Raw genomic sequence first — 22,768 nt, 5'->3', positions numbered from 1 at the left:
AGAATCAGATCGTGTGCCCTAAGGAACAAGTACGAACACGAAACTGTTTCTGAGTAGGGCTAGGAAAACAGGATGTGCCCAACAACACGCTTTTCTCGGAAATCTGGCACCTTTTTACCTGAAAGTAGTGGGGCGGAAAGAAGACTCTACGGAAGGCTTCCCTGCTTTCTGCGCCATGCCCCGTTTTTAAAAGATCTCTTGTTTGCAGCAAACGTTAGATCCAGTTGACGAGGTCGCTGCCCTCATTGCAGCCACCATCCACGACGTGGACCACCCCGGGAGGACCAACTCCTTCCTGTGCAATGCCGGCAGCGAGCTGGCCATCCTGTACAACGACACTGCCGTGCTGGAGAGCCACCACGCGGCCCTGGCCTTCCAGCTGACCACCCGCGATGACAAATGCAATATCTTCAAAAACATGGAGAGGTGAGAGCACCGGGTCAGGGAGCGTGTTGGTCCCTCTAGCAACTTTGAGATGCGCGTCACATACTACAGGGTTCACCCATCTGAAGCGTACAAGAGCGGTCTGTATAGTCAGGGTCGCGTGGCCATCACCCCCCAGGAAGAAGCTCAAACTCACCGGCAGTCACTTCCCACCCCCCCTCAAGTCCCCCGGCCCCAGGCAACCCCACTGATGCACGTTCTGCCTCCAGTTCTGCACAACTCATAACAAATAGTGCACCCAGGACGTGGTCTTTTGTGGCTGGTGGCTTTCTCTCAGCACGAGGCTTTCAAGGCTCAGCAGTTTAGTGTCCTGACATCTGAAGATGGCAAGGATAGTGCTGACATCTTGAGCTTTTAGAGACTCCGAGACTCGGAGAAGCCGTCCTCTTCCATCTCTGCTCCAAACACTCCACTCCGCCCTCCTGTGCCCAGAAGCCTCTCGCCCTTGTCGGTGTTCACGTGTGACTCCTCAGTTCACGTGTGATTACTCAGTGTGAAGCTCCTTCACAGCACTCATCACGTGTTCAAATCATTTTTCATTACTTGTCTAATGTCTCATTTGCTTCTTAAGCTCCGTAAGATCACGGTGTCCAGTGCCTTTTGTCCATCGCTGCACCCTCGGTGCCTAGCGTGGGGCCTGGTACAGGGGAGGGACCTGTACTTTTTAACTTGGATTTTTAAAGAATGTTTTATAGGAGATTTTTTAAAAAGGAGATTCCAGATTTTACACAACTCCCTTTCGCCATGTTCTAGAATTTCAGTAGGTTTTATTCATCGTTGCTGGTACATACATCAGCTATCTCTGGAAAAATATGCAAGACCTGATAACTTGGGTTGTGTCCAGGGAAAGGAATGGGGTGAGTGGAGGAAAGAGGTGAACCAGAGATAAAAACCAGGGCTGGAGTGAGTTGCTCAGCTGTCAGATCTTCCCTCTAAGTGTCTGGGCACTGAAATTGGTGGATCTCAAGGTTCCTCTGGGGGGGGGGGGGGGGTACGTTCTTCGTAGCCACAGATTTCTGCCTTTGTAAGCCCCTCCCATGTTCTCTTCTTCCTGGAGCTACGAGCCCGGAACTACAGAATGGTGAACGCTTTGCCTGTAAGGCCTTGCCCATAAGCTCCTTGATTTTCACTTCAGTTTTCCCTCACTAACGATCTCGTTTCAACGTGTGCCCTGCGACTTCCAGGGACACGAGCATTTTAGCTGCCGTGGACACGGTTCCAGATCACAGCCGTATCAGGAGTGCCTGTCTGGTCCGGATGAGTAATGCGTAGCGCCCTCTCATTTGTTGTCTGAAACAGGAATGACTATCGGACGCTGCGCCAGGGTATTATCGATATGGTCTTGGCCACGGAAATGACAAAACACTTCGAGCATGTCAACAAATTTGTCAACAGCATCAACAAGCCCCTGGCGGCACTAGAAGAAAACGAGGTAAGGGAAACCGACTGCAAGGAGAACCTGGATGGGGGACCGGGGGCCCTTACCCCTCTGTGCTGTGGGGAACTGGGGTAAGAGGCGGGGAGCTGTGCAGGGGCTCCCCTAGCAGGTTCACTGGGTTTAATATCTATTGGTTGGAAAATTATGTAAAAACTTGGCAGGAAAAAAGACCTCCAAAAAGAGATGCGGAAACCCTGAAGCTAACATTAGGTGGGTGGACCATTCCTGTGCCCTTTCTCACACGCATCCCCTTCCCCACTCCTTGGGCATCCTGGGGTCCGTTGGAGCCCTTGACGGGTCTCATTCCCCACCCCCACTGTGCACATGCTGTCACATCAGCGACTCTCCTCTGTTGGTCTCGGTCACAGGAGGGTAGAGGCTGAGAAGGACCCTGTATTTTGGTCCTAAGGGTGACATTATTGTTGCCCACCCTCCCCCCCATTTCTGGATTTGAGGCCTGGAGTTGCCACAACAACTGCCTGGCAAGGACGACACTAAGCCTCTGGCCAGGCAGGGGACCACAGCTACGGAAGCGGACAGATCTGGGTCCCCATCCAAGTTCTTCTTCGCCTTCCCGGGCTGTACAATGGGCATAATAAATCTCGAGACATAGGACTGAGGGGCAGGGGACAAGGTAGGCGCTTACTGGGACCTGTTCTACCAGATTCAGCCTGAGATCAGCACCTATCGCGTCTACTTTCACGGACCCTCTTCCTTCGAGGCCCTTCTACCTGCTCCACGCACTGAACATCTTGGCACCGGCTCACTGACTCCTCCGCTGCCTTCCTTGCCCGCTCCTGTCACCATCCTGAGAGCTTTCTCCGTGCTCAGGATGGTGTCCCAGGAGGCCAGGATCACCGCTCCTTGAGTTCTAACCCCACTTCACCTCTGCAAGTCCTCTGACCGTGGCTTTTGGCTTTCTAACTCATTACCTTTCACCCCTGTTCCTGTGTGACCCCCTCTGAAACCTATGACGACTCCGCTCCCTTCCTCCTCTCCTGTTCTCCCGGTTGGTCAGCCTGCTTCTGACTTCCTTTCCCTTCCAGGGACTCCGGCGCAGGGGCCCCCGCACCAACCTTTTTTAGTGGCTCCGCCTGTCCTGGATAGTGTGTCACCTGGGCCACTGCCCCTGGCTGACTTCGGCCACAGACTCGTCTCCTCCAGAGAGTCTGGGCAGTTCCGAGACTTAGCTGAGTGTTCTGTTCCACTCGAAAGTCGCGTTTCTCCTCTGTTCGCACTTGGGGTTACTTCCGAGAGACTAGAAGTCCATCTAGTGAGCCAGAGCAGGGACAGAGTAATACGAGAGCAAATACCGTACAGCTGGCGGGACCAAACGGTAGTCACACGGCTGAAGAGAGGAGCCAGCACGAAGCCCTTGGGACATGGGGCAAGGAGACCTGTCGAGGCAGCCTTGGTGGTGTCCACTCTGGCATCTGTCCAGGGGAGGGGGCAGCCCAAGCTCTGGGCGGGCACGCGCCCATCTTGATGGCATGTCTGTCCTCACCGAGACGAGACCATCAGGCCTTTTTCGACTACTGTGATTACTCGTGGAAATCACATGATCGACGCCTTCGGAGAGCATGAGGAGACTGGCTTGTCTCTGACCGTGCTCTCTGCCCCGGTCCTCCCTCTTCCGACCGGGGCCCATTATACCAGGGGTTCAGAATCCATAGCAGACCAGACGGCATGTAGCACCTCGAACAGACAGAGCCCAGGACTAACGTTCCACCTTCAGTTCTTATCCTGGCTCAGCTGGATAGCCGCGGACAAATCTCTTCGCCTCTCTGGGTCCCGGTGCCCTCGTCTATAAAGTAACACTGCTTTTCGTGCCTACCACAGATCTTTTCACGAGTGCACATCAAAAGAGAGTAACTGTTGCGGAAGTATCGCTGTATCTGGCACCATCTTGGTGCACTGATGGCTAATTCCCAAGATGATACCTGCCGTGGGACTGGGGTAGGGGCTGGGTTGTACGAAGCAGGGAGCCTGGTGCCCCCCAAGACTCCTTTTGGTGAAAGGGCAGAGAAACCGTTCTGTTTAGAGTTCGCGTTCTTTTTCGGTAGGTGAGATCAAAGATACCACTCATGTCCCAAAAGGGGGAGCAGTAGAACTAGAACAAAGAAACAGCAACTGGGAGAAATACCTAGAATGGGGAGAAGAAAAGAGCCAAGAAAGGGACGGGCACAAAGACTGACCTCCAGCGCTACCCTCTGCTCTCGGGTCCCGCTCGGACCTCACGGGACCTTGCTTTCCCTTTCTGTCAAGGGAGGGGCTGACCTCCACGCTCGGGGTGTCCTCAGCACTGTTCTGTGAGGCCGTCACGGATAGGCCCGGGCATCCCGTGGGGCCCCCCACTGTGAGACACAGCTTGGCCCCGGGGAGCCCACTTGGATTGCTCTGAATCTCACTTGTGTTTTAGGAAACGAATAAAGACGAAGAAGCCATAAACACTATGCTCCGGACTCCAGAGAACCGGACTCTGATTAAACGGATGCTCATCAAGTGTGCGGACGTGTCCAATCCCTGCCGGCCGCTGGAGCAGTGCATCGAGTGGGCCGCACGCATATCAGAAGAATATTTTTCTCAGGTGAGATGCAGCCTCTTCACTTCCTTGAGAGAGAGAGAAACACAGACCATTAGAGATCGGGGGATTAAAACTAGGATGTAGAGTTCTAGGTGAAATTCTGTCCTTGAAGAACACTTCTTGTATTATAGGCTCACTGCTAAGGGATTTGATTAGTTTTCCCTCAGCTGAAAATGTATTGGCTGCCTTTCTTGCAGAATATCTCCACTGGATGTAGATTCCGGTGTTAACAGTTTTCTCCTAACAGCATTTTACACCGTTGTCTGCCCCTCGTGTTCTCTCTGCGTAGGAAAAATCCTCATGGGGCAGGAAAAAGAAGTTAGAAAATACAATGGCTAAAGGTTTAGCAAGTTTACTGAAAGCATGTACACATAGATTCAAGAAACACAAACCTTAATCCAAGCCCACAGTCAAGCGGCTCCAAGCCTTTGAAGTCAGCCAGAGAAAAATGGCCCATTTCGTGTAAATGACCAGTGATGCTCACTCCTTCTGACTCCGTGTCGGAAACTATGAAGGTGAGAGAAGAGGGATTTCTGGGGAAGACGGGGGAGTAGGAGGACCCTGGGCCCACCTCGTCCCACACCCACAGCAGGGTCAAGGACCCAGAAAATGACCCAAGCACTGGCAGAAGAGACTCTCCACAGCTGAACGTAGAGAAGGGGCCCCATCCAAGGGGACAGGAAGGGCAGAGACACTGTGAGGAGCCACGCTGACCCGCACGAGGGAGGGACACCGCGGGCACGGAGAGCGGGAGACCCACGGTGAGAAGACGAGTCCCCCTGACATTTGGCTTTGAAACCAGAGGTTTCACTTCTCAAGTCCTGGCTCTGAGACGGGCGGACCGCCATCAGAAACTGAACCCCTGACCTGACAGAAACAGTGAAAGAAACAGCCCCACTGAGGTCCAGCATAGACACAGCAGTTTGAAGAGTGCCTGGGGTTTGTTTACTAGTCTCAGAACCCGTGCTGGAAGGGCAGGGGTCTTTGGAAAACTCCGAAAACAAAAGAGCTGGTGGGCACCGTTTTCTTGCCCTGCCCCTCAGCCTAGATACACCAGACGCCGGTGGGAACACTCTCCACCCCCCAACCCCGCGTGCTGCAGACGCGCCCTCTCCAGCCCAGCCTCACTGGTCTTCCAGAGTGGCTCCAGGTCCCCTCCTACAGCAGACCAGGCACGAACCTTGCTGACACCGTGCACCTGGCCTCTGTGTTCTGCACACCTGCCCCCGCCCACAACAACTCACCTTCAGCGGGAGCCCATCGAGAGCGGCGCCGTGAACGTGGCAGTGTGCAAGCAGCCTGGACGGGGGGCAGCACCGCCTCCAAGTGACTCCCTCAAAGGGACTCCTGCCCCAGGGGGAGGAGAAGAAAACCACACATGCCTGTTCAACCGTGGCCCCAGCAGTGGTCTGACCCAACTCGAGTCCGAGGCAACTCCAGACAGGCCCACCAACAACACGGGGACCGGACCCTGCCCACAACAGGCAGAGAGCCATTGCAGATGACTGGACTGGTGGCAAATGCGGCATAGCCACACACACAGGAGACACCCTCCGGCGCCAGGTCCCGGGGAACAGGGGACACGGCACCACAGGACCTCGTCTTCATGAGGCCACTCCTTTCGAGAGCAGGAGGCGTAGCTGAATCTCCAAACACAGAGAGCTAGACAACACAAGACAGGAGCGTGTCCCAAATGAAAGAACAGGACAAAATCGCAGCAAGAGATGTCACGCACATACTCTGCCTGATAGAGAATTCAAAGTAGCGGTAAGAGAGACGCTCACTGGACTGAAGAGTGGAGGACCTCGGGGAGACCCTCAACAAAGAAACAGAAAACAACCAATCGGAGGTAACTCAATCACCAAAATTAAAAATACACTAGATGGAGTAAACAGAGGAAGCAGAAGAACAGATCAGCAACCTGGAGGACAGAGGAATGGAAAGCAATCAAGCCAAACAAGAGAAAGAAAAAAAAAAAAGACTCATAAAAATGAGAATAGATTAAGGGAACTCAGCAACACCAGCAAACGTAGTAACATTTGCATTACAGGGACCCCAGGAGGAGGAGAGAGAGAGAAAGGGGGGCAGAAAATTTATCTGAAGAAATAGCCGGAGACTTCTCAAATCTGGCGAAGGAAACAAAAACCCAAATCCACGAGGCTCAGAAAGCCTGCAGCAGAATCAACCCAAGGAGGCCCACAACCAAGACACGTAGTAATTAAAATGTCAAAATTTAAAGCAGCACAAGGAAACAGTTACATACAGGGGAAAAACCCCTGAAGGCTACCAGCTGATTTTTCAGCAGAAACGTTGCAAACCAGAAGAGGGTGGCATGATATATTCACAGTAGTGAAAGGGAAAAAAAAAAACCCTGCACCCTAGAATACACTATCCAGCAAATCAATCATTCAGAATAGGAAAGATAAGGACTTACTCAGACACACAAAGGAATTCATCACCACTAAAGCAGCCTTACAAGGAATGTTAAAGGGGACTCTGAGTGGAAAGGAAGGACCATAAAGCAAGAGTAAGCTATGTAGGAAGCACAAAAGCAGTATGTTAAGTATATCTATAAAGATCGGTCGATGGATTCACAAAATAAAAGGGTGTGAAGTATGACACCATATACCTAAGATGTGGGGGGGAGAGGAATAAAAACTTAGTGCTTTTTGAATGGGTTCAAACTGAAGCAACCATAAACTTAATATAGACGGCTGTACGCATAAGGTATTATATGTAACCTCATAGTAACCACAAATCAAAAACTGGTAATAGATATGCAAAAAAATAAAGAGAAAGGCATCCAAGTATATCAGTAAAGAAAGCCAGCAAACCATAAGTGAGCAAGCGAAGAAAGAAACAGAGAAAACCACAATAACAACCATAAAATAAGTAACAAAATGGCAATAAGTACACACCTACCAATAATTACTTTGAATGTAAATGGACTAAATGTTCCAATCAAAAGACATGGGATGAAAAGTCAAGGCCCATCTATATGCTGTCTACAAGAGACTCACATATCATGCAAATGGAAGTGAAAAGAAAACCAGGGTAGCAATACTTAGACAAAATAGGCTTTAAAATAAAGATTGTACGCGTGCCTGGAGGGCTCAGTCAGTTAAGCACCCAACTTGGGCTCAGATCATGATCTTAAAGTTTGTGGGTTCAAGCCCCACATCAGACACTGCACTGATAACACAGAGCCCGCTTCGGATCCTCTGTCTCCCTCTCTCTCTTCCCCTCCCTCTCTATCAAAAATAAACATTAAAAAAATTAAAGATCATAACAAGAAACAAAGAAGGACACTACATAGTCCGAAGGGGAACAATCCAACAAGAAAATAAAACAATTGTAAATATTTATGCATCCAACATGGGAGCACATAAAGCAGCTGATAACAAACAAAGGAAGAAATCAACAGTGACACAGTAATAGTAGGGGACTTTAACTGGAACTTACATCAATAGACAGACATCAACAAGGAAACCATGGCTGATTGACACATTTGACCAGATGGTCCTAACAGACTTACTCAGAACATTCCATCCTAAAACAATACACATTCTTTTCAAGTGCATATGCAACATTCTCCAGAATAGATCACATATTGGGCCACAAAACTAGTCTCCACAAACTCAAAAAGATCAAAGCCGTTCTGACCACAATGCTATGACACTAGAAATCAACCACAGGAGAAAATCTGGAAAGAGCACAAATACATGGCAGTTAAATATACTACTAAACAGTGAATGGGTCAACCAAAAAAATGAAAGAGGAAATCAAAACACACATGGAAACAAATAAAACACAGTGGTTCAAAGTCTTTAAGGTGCAGCAAAAACTGTTCAAAGAGGGAAGTTTATAGCAATACAGGCCTGCCTCAAGAAACAAAAATTTCAAACAACCTAACCTTACACATAAAGGAGCTAGAGAAGGAACAGCAAACAAAGCCCCAAGACAGTAGAAGGAAGGAAATAATAGATTGGAGCAGAAATAAATGAAATAGAAACTAAAAAGCAATAGAACTGATCAATGAAACCAGGAGTTACTGATTTGATAAGATCAACAAAATTGATATACCTTTAGCCAAATGCCTCAAAAAGAAAAAATGTTTTTTTTTTTTTCAAATAAAATCAGAAATGAAAGAGGAGATGGGGCGGGGGGTGGGGGGGTGGGCCTTGGTGGGTCAGTCGGTTAGGTATCCAACTTCAGCTCACCTGTGGTCTCACAGTTAGTGGGTTTGAGCCCCATGTTGGGCCCTGTGCTAACAGCTCAGAACCTGGAGCCTCCTTCAGATTCTGTGTGTCTCCCTCTCTCTGCCCCCCACCTTGCACTCTGTCTCTCTCAAAAATAAACATTAAAAAAATTATTTTTAATGAAAGAGGAGATAACCAACAACATAGAAATACAAAGCATTATAAGAGAATATTATGGAAAATTATATGCCAAAAAATTGGACAACTTAGAAGAAGTGGATAAATTCCTAGAAACATCACCTACCAAAACTGAACCAGAAGAAATAGAAAATTTGAACAGTGATTACCAGCATTAAAATTGAATCAGTAATCAAAAAATTCCAAACCAACAAAAGTCCAGGACCAGAGAGCTTCACAGGTGAATTCTACCAAATATTTCAAGAACGGTAAATACCTGTTCTTTTCATACTATTCCAAAAACAGAAGAGGAAAGAAAGCTTCCAGATTGATTCTATGAGGCCAGCATTACCCTGATACCAAAACTAGATAAAAATACAAAAAGATACAAAACTCCAAAAAGAACTACAGGCCAGTAGGTGTAAAAACCCTCAACAAAATATTAGCAAACCAAATCCAACAATACATTAAAAAAATTATTTACCACAGTCAGGTGGGATTTATTCCTGGGTTGCGAGGGTGGTTCAACATTCGCAAATCAATCAATGCGATACATCATTATCAACAAGGGAAAGAATAAAAATCATGTTCATTTCAATAGATGGCAGAAAAAGCATTTGACAGACTACAGTATCCATTCATGATAAAAACCCTCAACAGAGTATATCTAGAGGGAACATACCTCAACATAATAAAGGCCGTATATTAAAAAACCCCAGCTAACTTCATACTCCATGATGAAAAACAGAACTTTCCCCTACAATCAGGAACCAAGACAAGGATGTCCCCTTGCACCACTTTTATTCAGTACAGTACTGGAAGTCCTAGCTGCAGCAGTCAGACAACAAAAAGAAATAAAATGCATCCAAACTGGTAAGAGAGAAGTAAAACTTTCACTATTTGCAGATGACATGATACTTTTTATAGAAAACCCTTAAGACCACCAAAAAAACTACTAGAACTGGTAAATGAATTCAGTAAGGTTACAGGATACAAAATGAATATACAGAAAGCCATTGCAGTTCTATACACTAAATGAGGTAGCAGAAAGAGAAATTAAGAAAACAATCCCATTCGTAATTGCATCTAAAAGAATTAAATCCCTAGGAATAAACCAGGGAAGTGACAAACCTGTATTCTGGAAAGTGTAGAACACTGATAAAAGAAGTTGAAGATGACAAAAACAGAAAGATACTCCATGCTCATGGATTGGAAAAATATTGTTAAACTGTCCACACCACCCAAAACAATCTACAGACTTAAATGCTGTTGGTATTTTGCTAAGGATTGCATTATCACATAACGAGAACAAATAAGCCTGAAATGTGTATGGAACTACAAAAGACCCTGGATAGCCAAAGCAATCTTGAAAAAGAACAAAACTGGAGGTATCACAGTCCCAGATATCAAGATATACTACAAAGCTGTGATAATTAAAACGGTAGGGTACTAGGACGAAAGTAGACATATAGATCAATGGAACACAATAGAGAACCCAGAAATAAACCCACGATTACATGATCAGTTAATCTATGACAAAGGAGGCAAAAGAATGAAACTGGACCACTTTCTTTCACTATACACAGAGACATGTGAGACTTGAAACCATAGAAATCATAGAAGAGAGCACAGCCAGTAGTCTGATATCAGCCATTACATTTTTCTTGTTATGTCTCCTATGAAACAAAAGCAAAAATAAACTATTGGGACTACATCAAAATTTCTTTGCAGAGCAAAGAAAACAATCAACAAAACTAAAAGGCAACCTACTAAATGGGAGGAGATATTTGCAAATGACATCTGATAAAGGTTTAGTAACTAAAATATATAAAGAACGGATACAACTCAATACCCAAAAATCAAATAATGCAATTTAAAAATGAGAAGATGACATGAATAGACATTTCTCCACAAAGAAGACATCCAGATGGCCAAGAGACACATGAAAAGAGGCTCAACAATCATCATAATCATCAGGGAAATGCAAATCACAATTACAATGAGATATCACTTCACACCTGTCAGAATGGCTAAAATCAAGAACACAAGCAGTGTTGACAAGGATGTGGAGAAGAACCATCTTGCGCCGTGGGTGGGAATGCAAACTAGGGCAGCTACTGTGGAAAACAGTATGGATATTCTTCAAAAAATTATATAAATAGGGGTGCCTGGGTGGCTCAGTTGGTTGAGTGGCTGACTTCGGCTCAGGTCATGATCTCGCAGTCCGTGAGTTCGAGCCCCGCGTCAGGCTGTGTGCTGACAGCTCAGAGCCTGGAGCCTGTTTCAGATTCTGTGTCTCCCTCTTTCTCACCCTCCCCCGTTCATGCTCTGTCTCTCTCTGTCTCAAAAATAAATAAACGTTAAAAAATTTTTAAAAAAATTTGTTTAAAAAATTATATAAATAGAATTACCCTATGATCCAGGAATTGCACTACTTGGTATTTACCCAAAGAACAGGAAAATACTAACTTGTAAAGATATATGCACCCCGTGCTCACTGCACCATTATTTACAATAGCTAAAATACGGAAGCAACCAAAGTGTCCATTGATAGATGAATGGCTAAAGAAGTGGTGTGTACACACACACACACACACACACACTGGAATATTACTCAGCCTTAAAAAAGAATAAAATCTTGCCATTTGCAACAACATGGACAGACCCTAAAGGCATTATGCTGAGTGAAAATCAATCAGACAGACAAGTACTGTATGATCTCACTTATTAGAATCTTTTTTAAAAAAAAAGACAAAGAGCTCATAGATACAGACAACAGATTACTAGTTGCCAGGGTAGGCAACTAGTAATGGATGCCTAGATGCCTAAACTAGAAATGGATGAAAGGAGTCAAAATGTACAAACTTCCAGTTATAAAATAAGTCATGGGGATTCAATGTACAGTATGGCATCTGTAGTTAATACTGTATTGTGTAGAAGAGAGTAGCTCCTAAAAGTTCTCGTCACAAGAAAAAGAAATTCTGTAACTATGTGTGGTGGAGGATGTTGACTTATTGTGGTGAGCATTTTGTAGTATATACCAGCTTGGAATCATGTTGTATGTCAATTATACCTCAATTAAAAAAAAGAAACACTTTTTAAAATGGCAAATATAGAAGGTTTTTTTTCTTCTCTTAATGTCTCTAAATACACAGGACTATTTCCAGCAAAAGTGAAAACATTGCATTGTAGAGTACGTGTGACAGCTGTAACATAAAGGATGGGAAAAGTAAAAGTGCACGGATGCAAGGTTTCTAAATCCTACACGACTGCTAGTTACAAGGATAGTTCGGGGCCGCCTGGGGGGCTCAGTCGGTTGAACATCTGACTCTTGATTTCGGCTCAGGGCATGATCCCAGAGTCGTGGGATCGAGCCCTGTGTTGGGCTCTGCACTAAACGTGGAGTCTGCTTAAGATATTCTCTCTCTGCCCCCTTCCCCCATTCGCATACCCTCTTTCTCGAAAAAACTTAAAAATATCTATTAGCCGAGTAGACTAAAAAGTGAAGGATATATATGGTAATCTGTAGGGCAATCTGTGTTGCTTAGTAGTTAGTAGATATAATGGAACTCTAAAATATATTAAAACATACAAAAGTGGCAGGAAAAGAGAAACAGGAATGGGGGGGGGGGGTAAAATGGTAGCCCTAATGCTAATCACATCAGTACTTATATCAAAAGTTAGTAGACTAAACACAAAGAGTTCATCAAAATGGGTTGTTGTGTTTGTTTTTTTTTTTAACGTTTATTTATTTTTGAGGCAGAGAGAGACGGAGCATGAACGGGGGAGGGTCAGAGAGAGGGAGACACAGAATGTGAAACAGGCTCCAGGCTCTGAGCTGTCAGCACAGAGCCCGATGCGGGGCTCGAACTCACGGACCGCGAGATCATGACCTGAGCCAAAGTTGGCCGCTTAACCGACTGAGCCACCCAGGCGCCCCAAAAATGGGTTTTTTTTTAAAGCCAACTGACTACATGTAGTCTACCAAAGACACACTTAAAATATAAAGGATACATGCAAAGACAGAAATGAATGGAAAAAGATATATCATGCAAATTTTCAATATAAAAAGACTGGAATGGCTGTGTTAATCTCAGACAAAATAGACATCAGGATGAAAATATTACCAGAGATAAACTGGACACTTCATATCGATTAAAGGGTCAGCTCTATAGGAAAGCATGATAATCGTTAAGTGTGCATAATAACAGAACTTCAAATAAATGAAGCAGAACTGACAGAGAAGCAGACAACTCTATAATCATAGTTGGAGATTTGAACACCCTCTTTCAGCAATTGATAGCACATCCAGATTAAAACACCAGTAAAAGCAGATAATCCACACACTATCAATCACCTTACCTTAGTTAAATATTCATAAAACCCTACACCCTAAGTGGGCAGAATATGCATTAAGTATGCACGATATGTTCACCGGCATACATCATACGTTGGGGCCACAGAAATAATTCAGTACATTTAAAAGAATTGAAATCATACAGAATATATCCCCTGGCCACATAGGAATTAAATCAGAAATCAGTAACATATCTAGGTAGATGCCAAATATTTGGAAATTGTACAACACACTTCTGAATAGTCCGTGCGTCAGATAACAAGGGAAATTTGAAAATATTTACAATTAAATGATAATTGGGGTGCCTTGGTGGCTCAGTCGGTTAAGCGTCCGACTTCGGCTCAGGTCATGATCTCGAGGTTCGTGGGTTTGAGCCCCACGTCGGGGTCTGTGCTGACAGCTCAGATCCTGGAGCCTGCTTCGGATAATGTGTCTCCCTCTTTCTCTCTCTGCCTCTCCCCCACTCACATTCTCTCTCTCTCTCTCTCTCAAAAATAAACATTAAAAAGAAATGATAATGAAAATCGATCAAAATTGTGGGATGCAACTAAAACAATGATTAAAGGGATGGTTACAATCTTAATTTATTACTATAGAAAAGGCCCTAAGAAAATCCCATTTACAGCTGCACCAAAAACAATAAAATATCTAGGAATAAACTTAACCAAAGAGGTAAAAGACCTGTACTCCAAAAACAATAAAACACTTGTGGAACATATTGAAGACAACACAAAGAAATGGAAAGACACTCCATGCTTATGGGTTGGAAGGACAAATATTTGTTACATGCCGATACTACCCAAAGCAATCTACAGATTTAGTGCAATCCCTATCAAAATATCAACAGCATTTTTCACAGAACTAGAACACAGTCCTAAAATTTGTATGGAGCCACAAAACTCTCCTAGTAGCCAAAGAAATCTTGAACAAGAAGAGCGAAGCCGGAGGCATCACAATTTTGGACTTCAAGTTATATTACAAGTCTGTAGTAATCAAAACAGTATGGCACTGGCATAAAAATAGACACGTAGATCAATGGAACAAAACAGAAAACCCAGAAATAAACCCACAATTATGTGGTCTATTAATCTCCAAAGCAGAAAAGAATATCCAGTGGGAAAAAAAATGTTCAACAAATGGTGTTGGAAAAACTGGACAGCCCATGTAAAAGAATGAAACTGGACCACTTTCACTATACACACACACAAAAAAAACTCAAAGTGGATTAAAGACTTAAATGTGAGACCTGAAATCCTAAAAATCCTTGAAGAGAGCACAGGCAGTAATCTCTGACATTGATCATAGCCACATTTTTCTAAAGATGCCTCATAAGGCAAGGGAAATAAAAGTAAAAATAAACTATTGTGACTGTAGCAACATTAAAAGTTTCTGTACAGCAAAGGAAACAACAAAACTGAAAGGCACCCTACTGAGTGGGAGGAGATATCTGCAAATGATATATCCAATGAAAGGTTAGTATCCAAAATATATAGAGAACTGATACAACTCAATAACCAAAAAATCAAATAATGCAATTAAAAAAGGGCAGAAGACATGAACAGGCATTTCTCCCAAGACATACAGATGGCCAGCTGACCCATAAGAAGAGGCTCAATGTCACTCATCATCAGGGAAATGCAAATCACAACTACAATGAGATACCACCTCACACCTGTCAGAACAGCTGGAATCAAAAACACAAGAACCAACAAGTCTTGGTGAGGATGTGGAAAAAAAAAGGATTCTCTTGCACTGTTGGTAGGAATGCAAACTGGTGTGGCCACTGTGGAAAACAGAATAAAGTTTCCTTAAAAAACTACCCACAAAATACAAAAAATACTCATTTAGAGGGACATATGCACCCCTATGTGTATTGCAGCATTATTTACAATAGCCAAATTACAGAAGCAGCCCCCATGTCCCATCGATTGGTGAGGATAAAGATGAGGTCAGACACACACACACACACACAATATTATTCAGACATAAAAAAAGAAATCTTGCCACTTGTGACAACATGGGTAGAGCTAGACGGTATAATGCTAAGTGAAATCAGTCAGAGAAAGATACCTTATGATCTCGTTCATATGTGGATTTTAAGGAACAAAACAAGCAAAGGTAAAAGGCCAAGAAATAGACTCTTAACTACAGAGAACAAACTGATGGCTACCAGAGAAGGGGAAAGAGGGGCTGGGGATGAAAGAGTACACATATGATGAAAAAACATGAAATGAAAAGAAAAGGCCCTAAAGTTAATGACTTGGATTTCACTTAAAAAAGACTGGGGCACCTGGGTGGCTCAGTTGGTTAAGCATCTGACTTTGGCTCAGGTCATGATCTCACATTTTGTAAGTTCGAGCCCCATGTCGGGCTTTGTGCTGACAGCTCAGAGCCTGGAGTCTGCTTTGGATTCTGTGTTTCCCCTCCATCTGCCCCTCCCCGGCTCGCATGCACTCTCTCTCTCAAAAATAAAAACATTAAAAAAAAAACTAAAAAAGACAAAAAAGAAAGTTATAAATGTAAGAGCAAAAAATGAGGAAATGGAGAAAACAGAAAAAATTAACAGAGCCAAAATTGATTCTTTGAGAAAATTAACAAAATTTGCCACTACCTAGCTAGAATAATCAAGGAGAAAAAGAGAACACACAGATTGCCAATATCAGGAATGAAAGAGGTATTGTCATAATAAATCTTACAGATATTAAAAGGATAATTTTTTTAATTGGGAACTTTATACCAACAAATTTGACAACTTAAATGAGATGGAAAAATTCCCTTTAAACTATAGTTTACCCAAACTGACAAGATAGAGGAATAACCTGAGAAGGCCTGTGTTAAATTCTTTATCAAAATTTACAGGGCATCTGGGTGGCTCAGTCGGTTAAGTGTCCAACTTCAGCTCAGGTCATGATCTTGCGGTGTGTGAGTTCGACCACAGTCCCTTGTATCCTATATCATGAACGCAGATGCAGAGATACTTAATTGAGCGATATATAAAAAGGATTCTATCTCATCATAAATTAGAGCTTTTCCCCAAGAATTCAAGGTCGACTTAGTATCAGAAAAATCAATAACCACATGCTAATTAAAGGAGGGAAAAAAAACATGTTAATAGATGCAGAAGAAGCATTTGACAAAATTCAACATTGATTCATCAAAAAGAGACTTCGCAAACCAGGAATAGAAGGGAACTTAACCTGAAAAAGGGCAGCTACAAACACTTAACAGCTGACATTATACTTAAGGTGAAATACTGAATACCTTCTCAAGGTTGGAAACCAGGGAAGGGAACCACTTCTGTTGAACACCGTATCGGCTGCCCTAGTCAGTGCAGTAAAGCAAGAGGAGAAAGGTACGAAGAATAGAAAGAAATTTTTTTCCTATTTGCAGAAATGACATGATTTTTTTTTATATTGAGAGCTCTGAGTGTACAAAACAATACCATTAATAAGGATTTGATTTAGCAACATCATAAGACAAGCTCATTATATAGTTGTATTTTATTTTATTTTATTTTTTTAAATGTTGATTTATTTTTGAGACAGAGACAGAGCATGAACGGGGGAGGGTCAGAGGGAGAGGGAGACACAGATTCCGAAGCAGGCTCCAGGCTCTGAGCTGTCAGCACAGAGCCCGACGCGGGGCTCGAACTCACGGAGTGTGAGATCATGACCTGAGCCGAAGTCGGACGCTTAACTGACCGAGCCACCCAGGCGCCCCATATATAGTTGTATTTTATAGAGTAGTCCAGAACACTGGGACAATGAAACTAAATACCAAATCCCATTTACATGGTAATAAAAAAATCTCGGAATAAATTTAACAAAAGAACTCCAGTCCTTTACACTGAAAACCACAAAATATCACTGAGAATTTAAGAAGAACACCTGCGAAAATGTAGAGATATACTAAGTCTACAGATTGGAAGGCTCAGTGTGGTTAAGGTACAGTTTCCTCCAAATTGATGTGTATACATCAATACAATTCCAATAAAAATGCCAGCAGGGTTGTTTTGTTGTTTGGGGAAAGTTTTGTTGTTTGCAGAAACTGACAAACGGATTCTAAAATTTATATGGAAATGTGAAGGACCTTGAATAAGCAAAGCAAACTTGAAAACATTGGAAAATTAACACCGTTTGGCTTTAGAGCTTAAAGTAAGCCAGTGTGGCACTGGCATAAAGATACCAGATACATGATGGAACAGAATAGAGGTCCCAGAAATAGACCACATCTATATAAACAGTGGGGAGAGGAAAAATTTTTTCAGCAGGTGGTGTTGGAATACTTAGATATCTCTTCCAACAAAAATGAACCACAACTTCTACCTCATACCAGAGAAATACCGTTTCACAGTGGATCACAGACCTAAATACAAAACCTTAAACCATAAAGCTTTTAAAGAAAAACATAAGAGAACAGTCTTGGTCGTTTAGAATTGCACAGAAATTTATTACGTATAGAAAACCACCACCACAGAAAGAAAAGTTGAGAAATGAGAATCAAAATTCAGGAATTCTGCTCATCTAAACACAGCTATGAAAATAAATAGGCACGCCTTGCTGGAAGAAAATACCCACAAATCCTATCTGACAAACGACTATATTCAGAAACTATGGCTCCGTAATAAAAAGACCAGCCGCCTAATTTAAAACGGCCAAATATTTTAACAGACGCTTCGCAAAAAGAGATACATGTGTTTACCTTTACTGGAGATATCTTTACATCTTCATAGGACTTGGGGTTACCCTCTGGCTTCTTTTCCCATCAACCTGACAGGCTCCCTGTAGCACTTCCCAGAAGCCACATCAGTGCTCCTGAGCACTGGCACCTTGGGTACCTGGCGGTGTGTGCGGCTCTCCCTCATTTCTGAAGAGCAGTTTTGTTTTGCTAGTTACAGAATGCCCCGTTGACAGGTTCTTTGAGCTCGTTATGTGAACATTCCGCCGCCTCCAGCCTCCAGTGTTGCTCCTGAGAAATCAGCTCATCATCTTACAGAGAATTTCCTACAATGAGTCACTTTTCTCTTCCTGCTTTTAAAATTCTTCAGTTTTGGCTTTTGACAGTTGGGTTACAATGTGTCACAATATGGTTCCTTTGGGATTTATCCTATTTGGAGTTAAGTTTCTCGATTTGGGAGATGTATGTTTTCAAGTGATAGCAGTTTATGGCCGTTGTTGTTTTCCCAATAATGTCTGCTCCTTTCTTGCTCTCCTGGACTCTGATAATGTATATTATTCGTCCATTTAATATCATCCCATAAGTCCCTTAGGCTGTTGTCGCTTTTCTTCACATCTTTTTTCTTTCTCCTCCTCAGTCTCAATAATTTCACATGTCCCGTCTTCAGGTTTGTTTCTTCTGCTGGCTCACATCTGCTGTTGAATCTCTCTAATGAGTTTTTTAAACTTTTTTTTTTTCCAGTTCCAGAATTTCCGTTTGGGTCTTTTTTGTAATCTCTGTCTCTTTGTGGATATTCTTATTTTGTTCATATATCATTTTCCTCATTTCCTGCAGCCCTTTGACCATGTTTTCCTGTTGCTCTTCGTGCATATTTAAGATGGGAGTTTCAAAATCTTGGTTCAGTAAGTTCAGTGCCTGTACTTCTTCAGGGATAGCTTCTGCTAGCTTCTTTTCTTCTTTTGAATAGGCTGATTTCCTCCCTTTGCTTTGGCCTTGTGTTGAAAATTGGGCATTTGCTGGCGGCCGGGGCACCTCTCCAAGTCTTGGCGGTTTGCTTCCTGCCGGGAAAGTCCTTTACTGATTAGCCGGCCACTCTCCCGGCCCTAGGATCAGCCCCACCTGCGGGCTCAAGCTCCCCTCAGGTCGTTTCTGACCGGGTCTTGTCTGGGCCTGTGTGGGGCCCTCTCCCTTCCACAGTATATGCAGCTGCTTTGGAGCGTCGCAGTTGCCCAGAATCTTCTCCCAGCTTCTCCTTGGTGCCTCACGTGGTATCCCGAAGGTCTCCGCCCATGATCTCTTGCCCCAGGCATGTGTGTCTGTCACCCCCTGCAGTTTCCCCCTCCGCCCCCCCCCCCCCCCCCCCGCACTGGCCATTGCTTTAGCACGAGAGCTGAGTTAGGTGGAACAGAGGCTGGTCCTTTGGGCAGCTGCCGGGTAGGTTACGATCATGCAAACAGGATCAGCTCTACTCCCTCCAGTTTAAGGGGAGCAGCTGGGAACTGGGCAGGGGACAGGGTGGGGCAAGGGTGAGTAAAAACACCATGGCATTTGCTACCATTTTGAATGTGGCTTTTCTTGACTGGGCTTTCACTTGGTTGCTGTAGACCTTTGGTTTCCAGAGTTCCTGTTAGGTTATTTTAGCCAGTGTGATGATGGTTGATGCTTCCATGGGGGCCAGGGGTTGAGGATGAGGGCTTGGAACATTTAAAGCCATTCAACTGCAGTTTCTTCCCGAATAGAGTGGGGTTAGGCGGAGCCTGTGCAAGACCGAGGGGTGGCTCCACCCCTCCCGGGGTGTCCGGGGCCGCAGCTCCTTCAGCCACCGCCCCCTGTCACCCGGCCCTGCACATTTCATTCTGAGCTCCCCACCAAGCCTGTCCCCACGTCACTGACCTGCTGGGGGTCCCCTCCAGTCCTCCTGCCCCTCACGTGGCTGTCTGCCCTTAACTGGCTCCAGCAGTGACCTACGACCCTTTGAGTCCCCACTGGGCTCCAGGAAGCCCCCCTGCCTCACTGTACACATCCCCTCACCCTCCTCCAGGACACTTTGGCAAAAGAGAGACTTGAAAAAAAAAAAAGCTTCCTTGTATCTTTCAAGATAAACTTGCCTTTTTCCCCAGGATATACATAAAAACTGTTCATCCCAGAGGGTTTTTCTTGTTTTGTTTTTTTTTAACCTCAAGGATCTCAAGGGTGTTCATAACCTTTTCAAATAAAATGATTGGCCTGAGGTGAGAAGCAGCCACCAGCCCCTTCTTTATGATGGGGGGTGATTTCTTTCTCACCATTGCAGGCCTGGTGTGGGAGGACGGCTGCTGTGTGTCCACGTGGGGATCTGACAGGAGCTCCAGCAAGAGGCTCCAGGTGTCGGAAATGAGGGCTGGGAAGGGGTCCTGGGGCCCTCCTGGCACAGAGCCACCTTGCTCTGGGGACACCTGTTATCTGTGGCCGGGCCGGGTTCTGGCTGCTGCTCCCAGCGAGCTCCAGGGGGCTGCCTGGAGACGCCCCCCGCAGGGCTGCTCCGAAGTGGACCCACACAGCAGAGCGTCAACATTGGGGCATTTTCTGCTTTACAGACGGATGAGGAGAAGCAGCAGGACTTGCCCGTGGTGATGCCGGTTTTTGACAGAAACACCTGCAGCATCCCCAAATCCCAGATCTCTTTCATTGACTACTTCATCACGGACATGTTTGATGCCTGGGACGGTAAGACCTCTTACAGCGCATTTCCCCCGGTAACGACATGGGGAGCCGGATGTTGAGTAGCAGTGCATCTGGTTCCAGAGCGTGTTTGCGGGCTTAGACTTTCGAGGAGGACCGACGCGAAGAAATGAGGCCTCACCAAGGGCCCCTGAGGCCGGGGCGCTCTCTGCGCCCCGCTGGTTAACCGCCCCTCCCACAGGGGTGCGGGTGTCTGGTGGGCAGACTCCGCAGCTTCGCCCTCTCCGGCCCGATTGTTCCCCACCGGCCCACGGGGGGGTGGGACAGGCGGGAGGGGATGGTTAAGTGAAGCGGAGCCGGAGGCTGGGGGGAGACAGAAGAGCCAGTCCTGGTCACGGCCACAGGTGGGGACTCGCTGTCTTCCTATCCCCCCCCCCTTTCAGTGCTCCTTATGCTCATTAGCACATCCGCTCCCTCCTGCGTCACCTCCCAGAGCTGGCGGTCCCCGTGTGGTCTCGGAGGGGCCGCTGGGCATTGAATAGGGATTTGGCCTCGGGAACCCGCAGCCCCTCCAGCCGCTTGTCCAGGGGCTTGCAAACACCTGCTGTCACCTGTCCCTCTAAATGTGCCCCGCTCAGCCCGCGTCTGTCACCAGGGGCGGGGAGGGGGTCACATCCCTGTCTTTCTCCCCAGCCTTTGTCGACCTGCCTGAGCTAATGCAGCATCTTGACAACAACTTCAAATACTGGAAAGGACTGGACGAGATGCAGCTGCGGAGCCTCCGGCCGCCCCCTGAATAGCGCGGCCCGCCGCCGGTTCGAAGCTCCGTCCCTCCGCGCGCCGGGGGTTCCCGCACGCACCCAGATCCCCGGTCCTTTCAGTATTAGGGCGAACAGGGCCCAAGGCTGCAGAGCCTGTGAACACGCGTGGGGACATCGCTGGCCTCCCTTAGCCACCGGCTGACGCCATCGCCACCAAGTGTCCATACCCGGCCCGCGGCGGGGGGCCTCTTCGGAAAGTCACAGAACGGGTCGGCGCTGGCTTTCCTTACAGCGACCTTGGCGTGACCCTGCAGACGACATTGATGGATTCCTTGTCGCAAACAATTTCTCTCAACCGTGTCCAGCACTTAGGAACAGCCAACGGCAATCGGAGCTTTAGCAACTTTTTTCACATCATAGAAGGTGCAATCACTCACTTTGGAACACTACTGAAAGTGACTTCTCTTTTGAAACTGAGTAGCAAATGAAAAATACAAAGAAATTTTGAAGTTGATTCTTAAAGAAATTTTGAAGTTGATTAATATCAATTAAAAGTTTTATTTATTTTATTAGAAGTTCAATATTTTCTATGAATTTTAAAATACTTCAAAGCCAAAGCCAACTTTAAATGCCATGACCAAAATTACATGATTCATATTCATTAAATATGTATTACTTGGGTGTACAGACTTATTTTCATAATGCAAATTAAGACTATAAAATGACACATTTTTACTGCACTACAGAAATACTTGTGTATGTTAAACTCGTTTCTGATTGAAGCTAATTGAGAAAAGCTGTCTTTCGGGGGGGGGGGGGGTCTGAGTCTAGAGCATGAGAGGAGAGAGACTCCTGTATAGAAACCAGAGTTCTGAAACTGCTCTAGCCATCTGATGAGCTTGGTACTCCCCAAAGTACACGAAATTAAGACCTAACACTTTTTTCCTAAAATCTTATTGAATTCCCAAAAGTCTGCCTTATTTTATAGTGTTTCTACAAGATATTCCCTATGCGAGAACAAAAATGGAATATTTAGTGAAATGACATTTTATAACCAGTCTGTTTTCATCTGAGGTGGGAATCTTCGATTCCAGAAATTTATAAAGGTTCTGTATCTTCCGTCTTGAGTAAGTGTAGTACCGTGAAAAATGACACATGATGACACATGATGTCAGAGTGCTTGTCACCTCATTTTAAAGTTGTATTTTTTTCCCAGATAAAAATGAAATTAAACTATTTGTTTTTAAGAAATCATGCGTCACCTTTTCTTTGGAGTTTTAGGATATTTAACACGATTTCATTTCTTCTCCCTCTAAATAAATAAGATACCTTTATATTCCAGAGAAGATTAATAGTTAAGTTTTTCAGGGTCACAGAAGAACAGATGATACGTTGAAAACTTCTCACCACTGATACCCATTCACAGCTGGGAGGGCTGGCCCCTCGGAAGGCCCTTTTTCAGGGCGCCTG

General features: G+C 45.0%; 1 protein-coding gene across 4 annotated transcripts in view; it reads left to right on the top strand.

The window, feature by feature from the left end:
- The window catches only part of PDE8A (phosphodiesterase 8A), a 155,671-nt gene extending 133,122 nt beyond the window's left edge, over positions 1–22,549 (top strand). For all 4 annotated transcript variants that reach the window (XM_042987985.1, XM_042987983.1, XM_042987982.1 and 1 more), the window contains 5 exons: positions 209–426; positions 1,744–1,876; positions 4,302–4,469; positions 20,453–20,582; positions 21,231–22,549. In XM_042987985.1, the coding sequence (XP_042843919.1) occupies positions 209–426; positions 1,744–1,876; positions 4,302–4,469; positions 20,453–20,582; positions 21,231–21,337 (756 nt within the window). In that variant the 3' untranslated portion in view covers positions 21,338–22,549. The remainder of the gene's footprint in view (positions 1–208; positions 427–1,743; positions 1,877–4,301; positions 4,470–20,452; positions 20,583–21,230) is intronic.
- The last annotated feature ends 219 nt before the right edge of the window (positions 22,550–22,768 follow it).

The sequence above is a fragment of the Panthera tigris genome, chromosome B3 (assembly GCF_018350195.1).
Source record: "Panthera tigris isolate Pti1 chromosome B3, P.tigris_Pti1_mat1.1, whole genome shotgun sequence".
NCBI lineage: Eukaryota > Metazoa > Chordata > Mammalia > Carnivora > Felidae > Panthera > Panthera tigris.
This window is presented reverse-complemented; position numbering and strand designations above follow the sequence as displayed.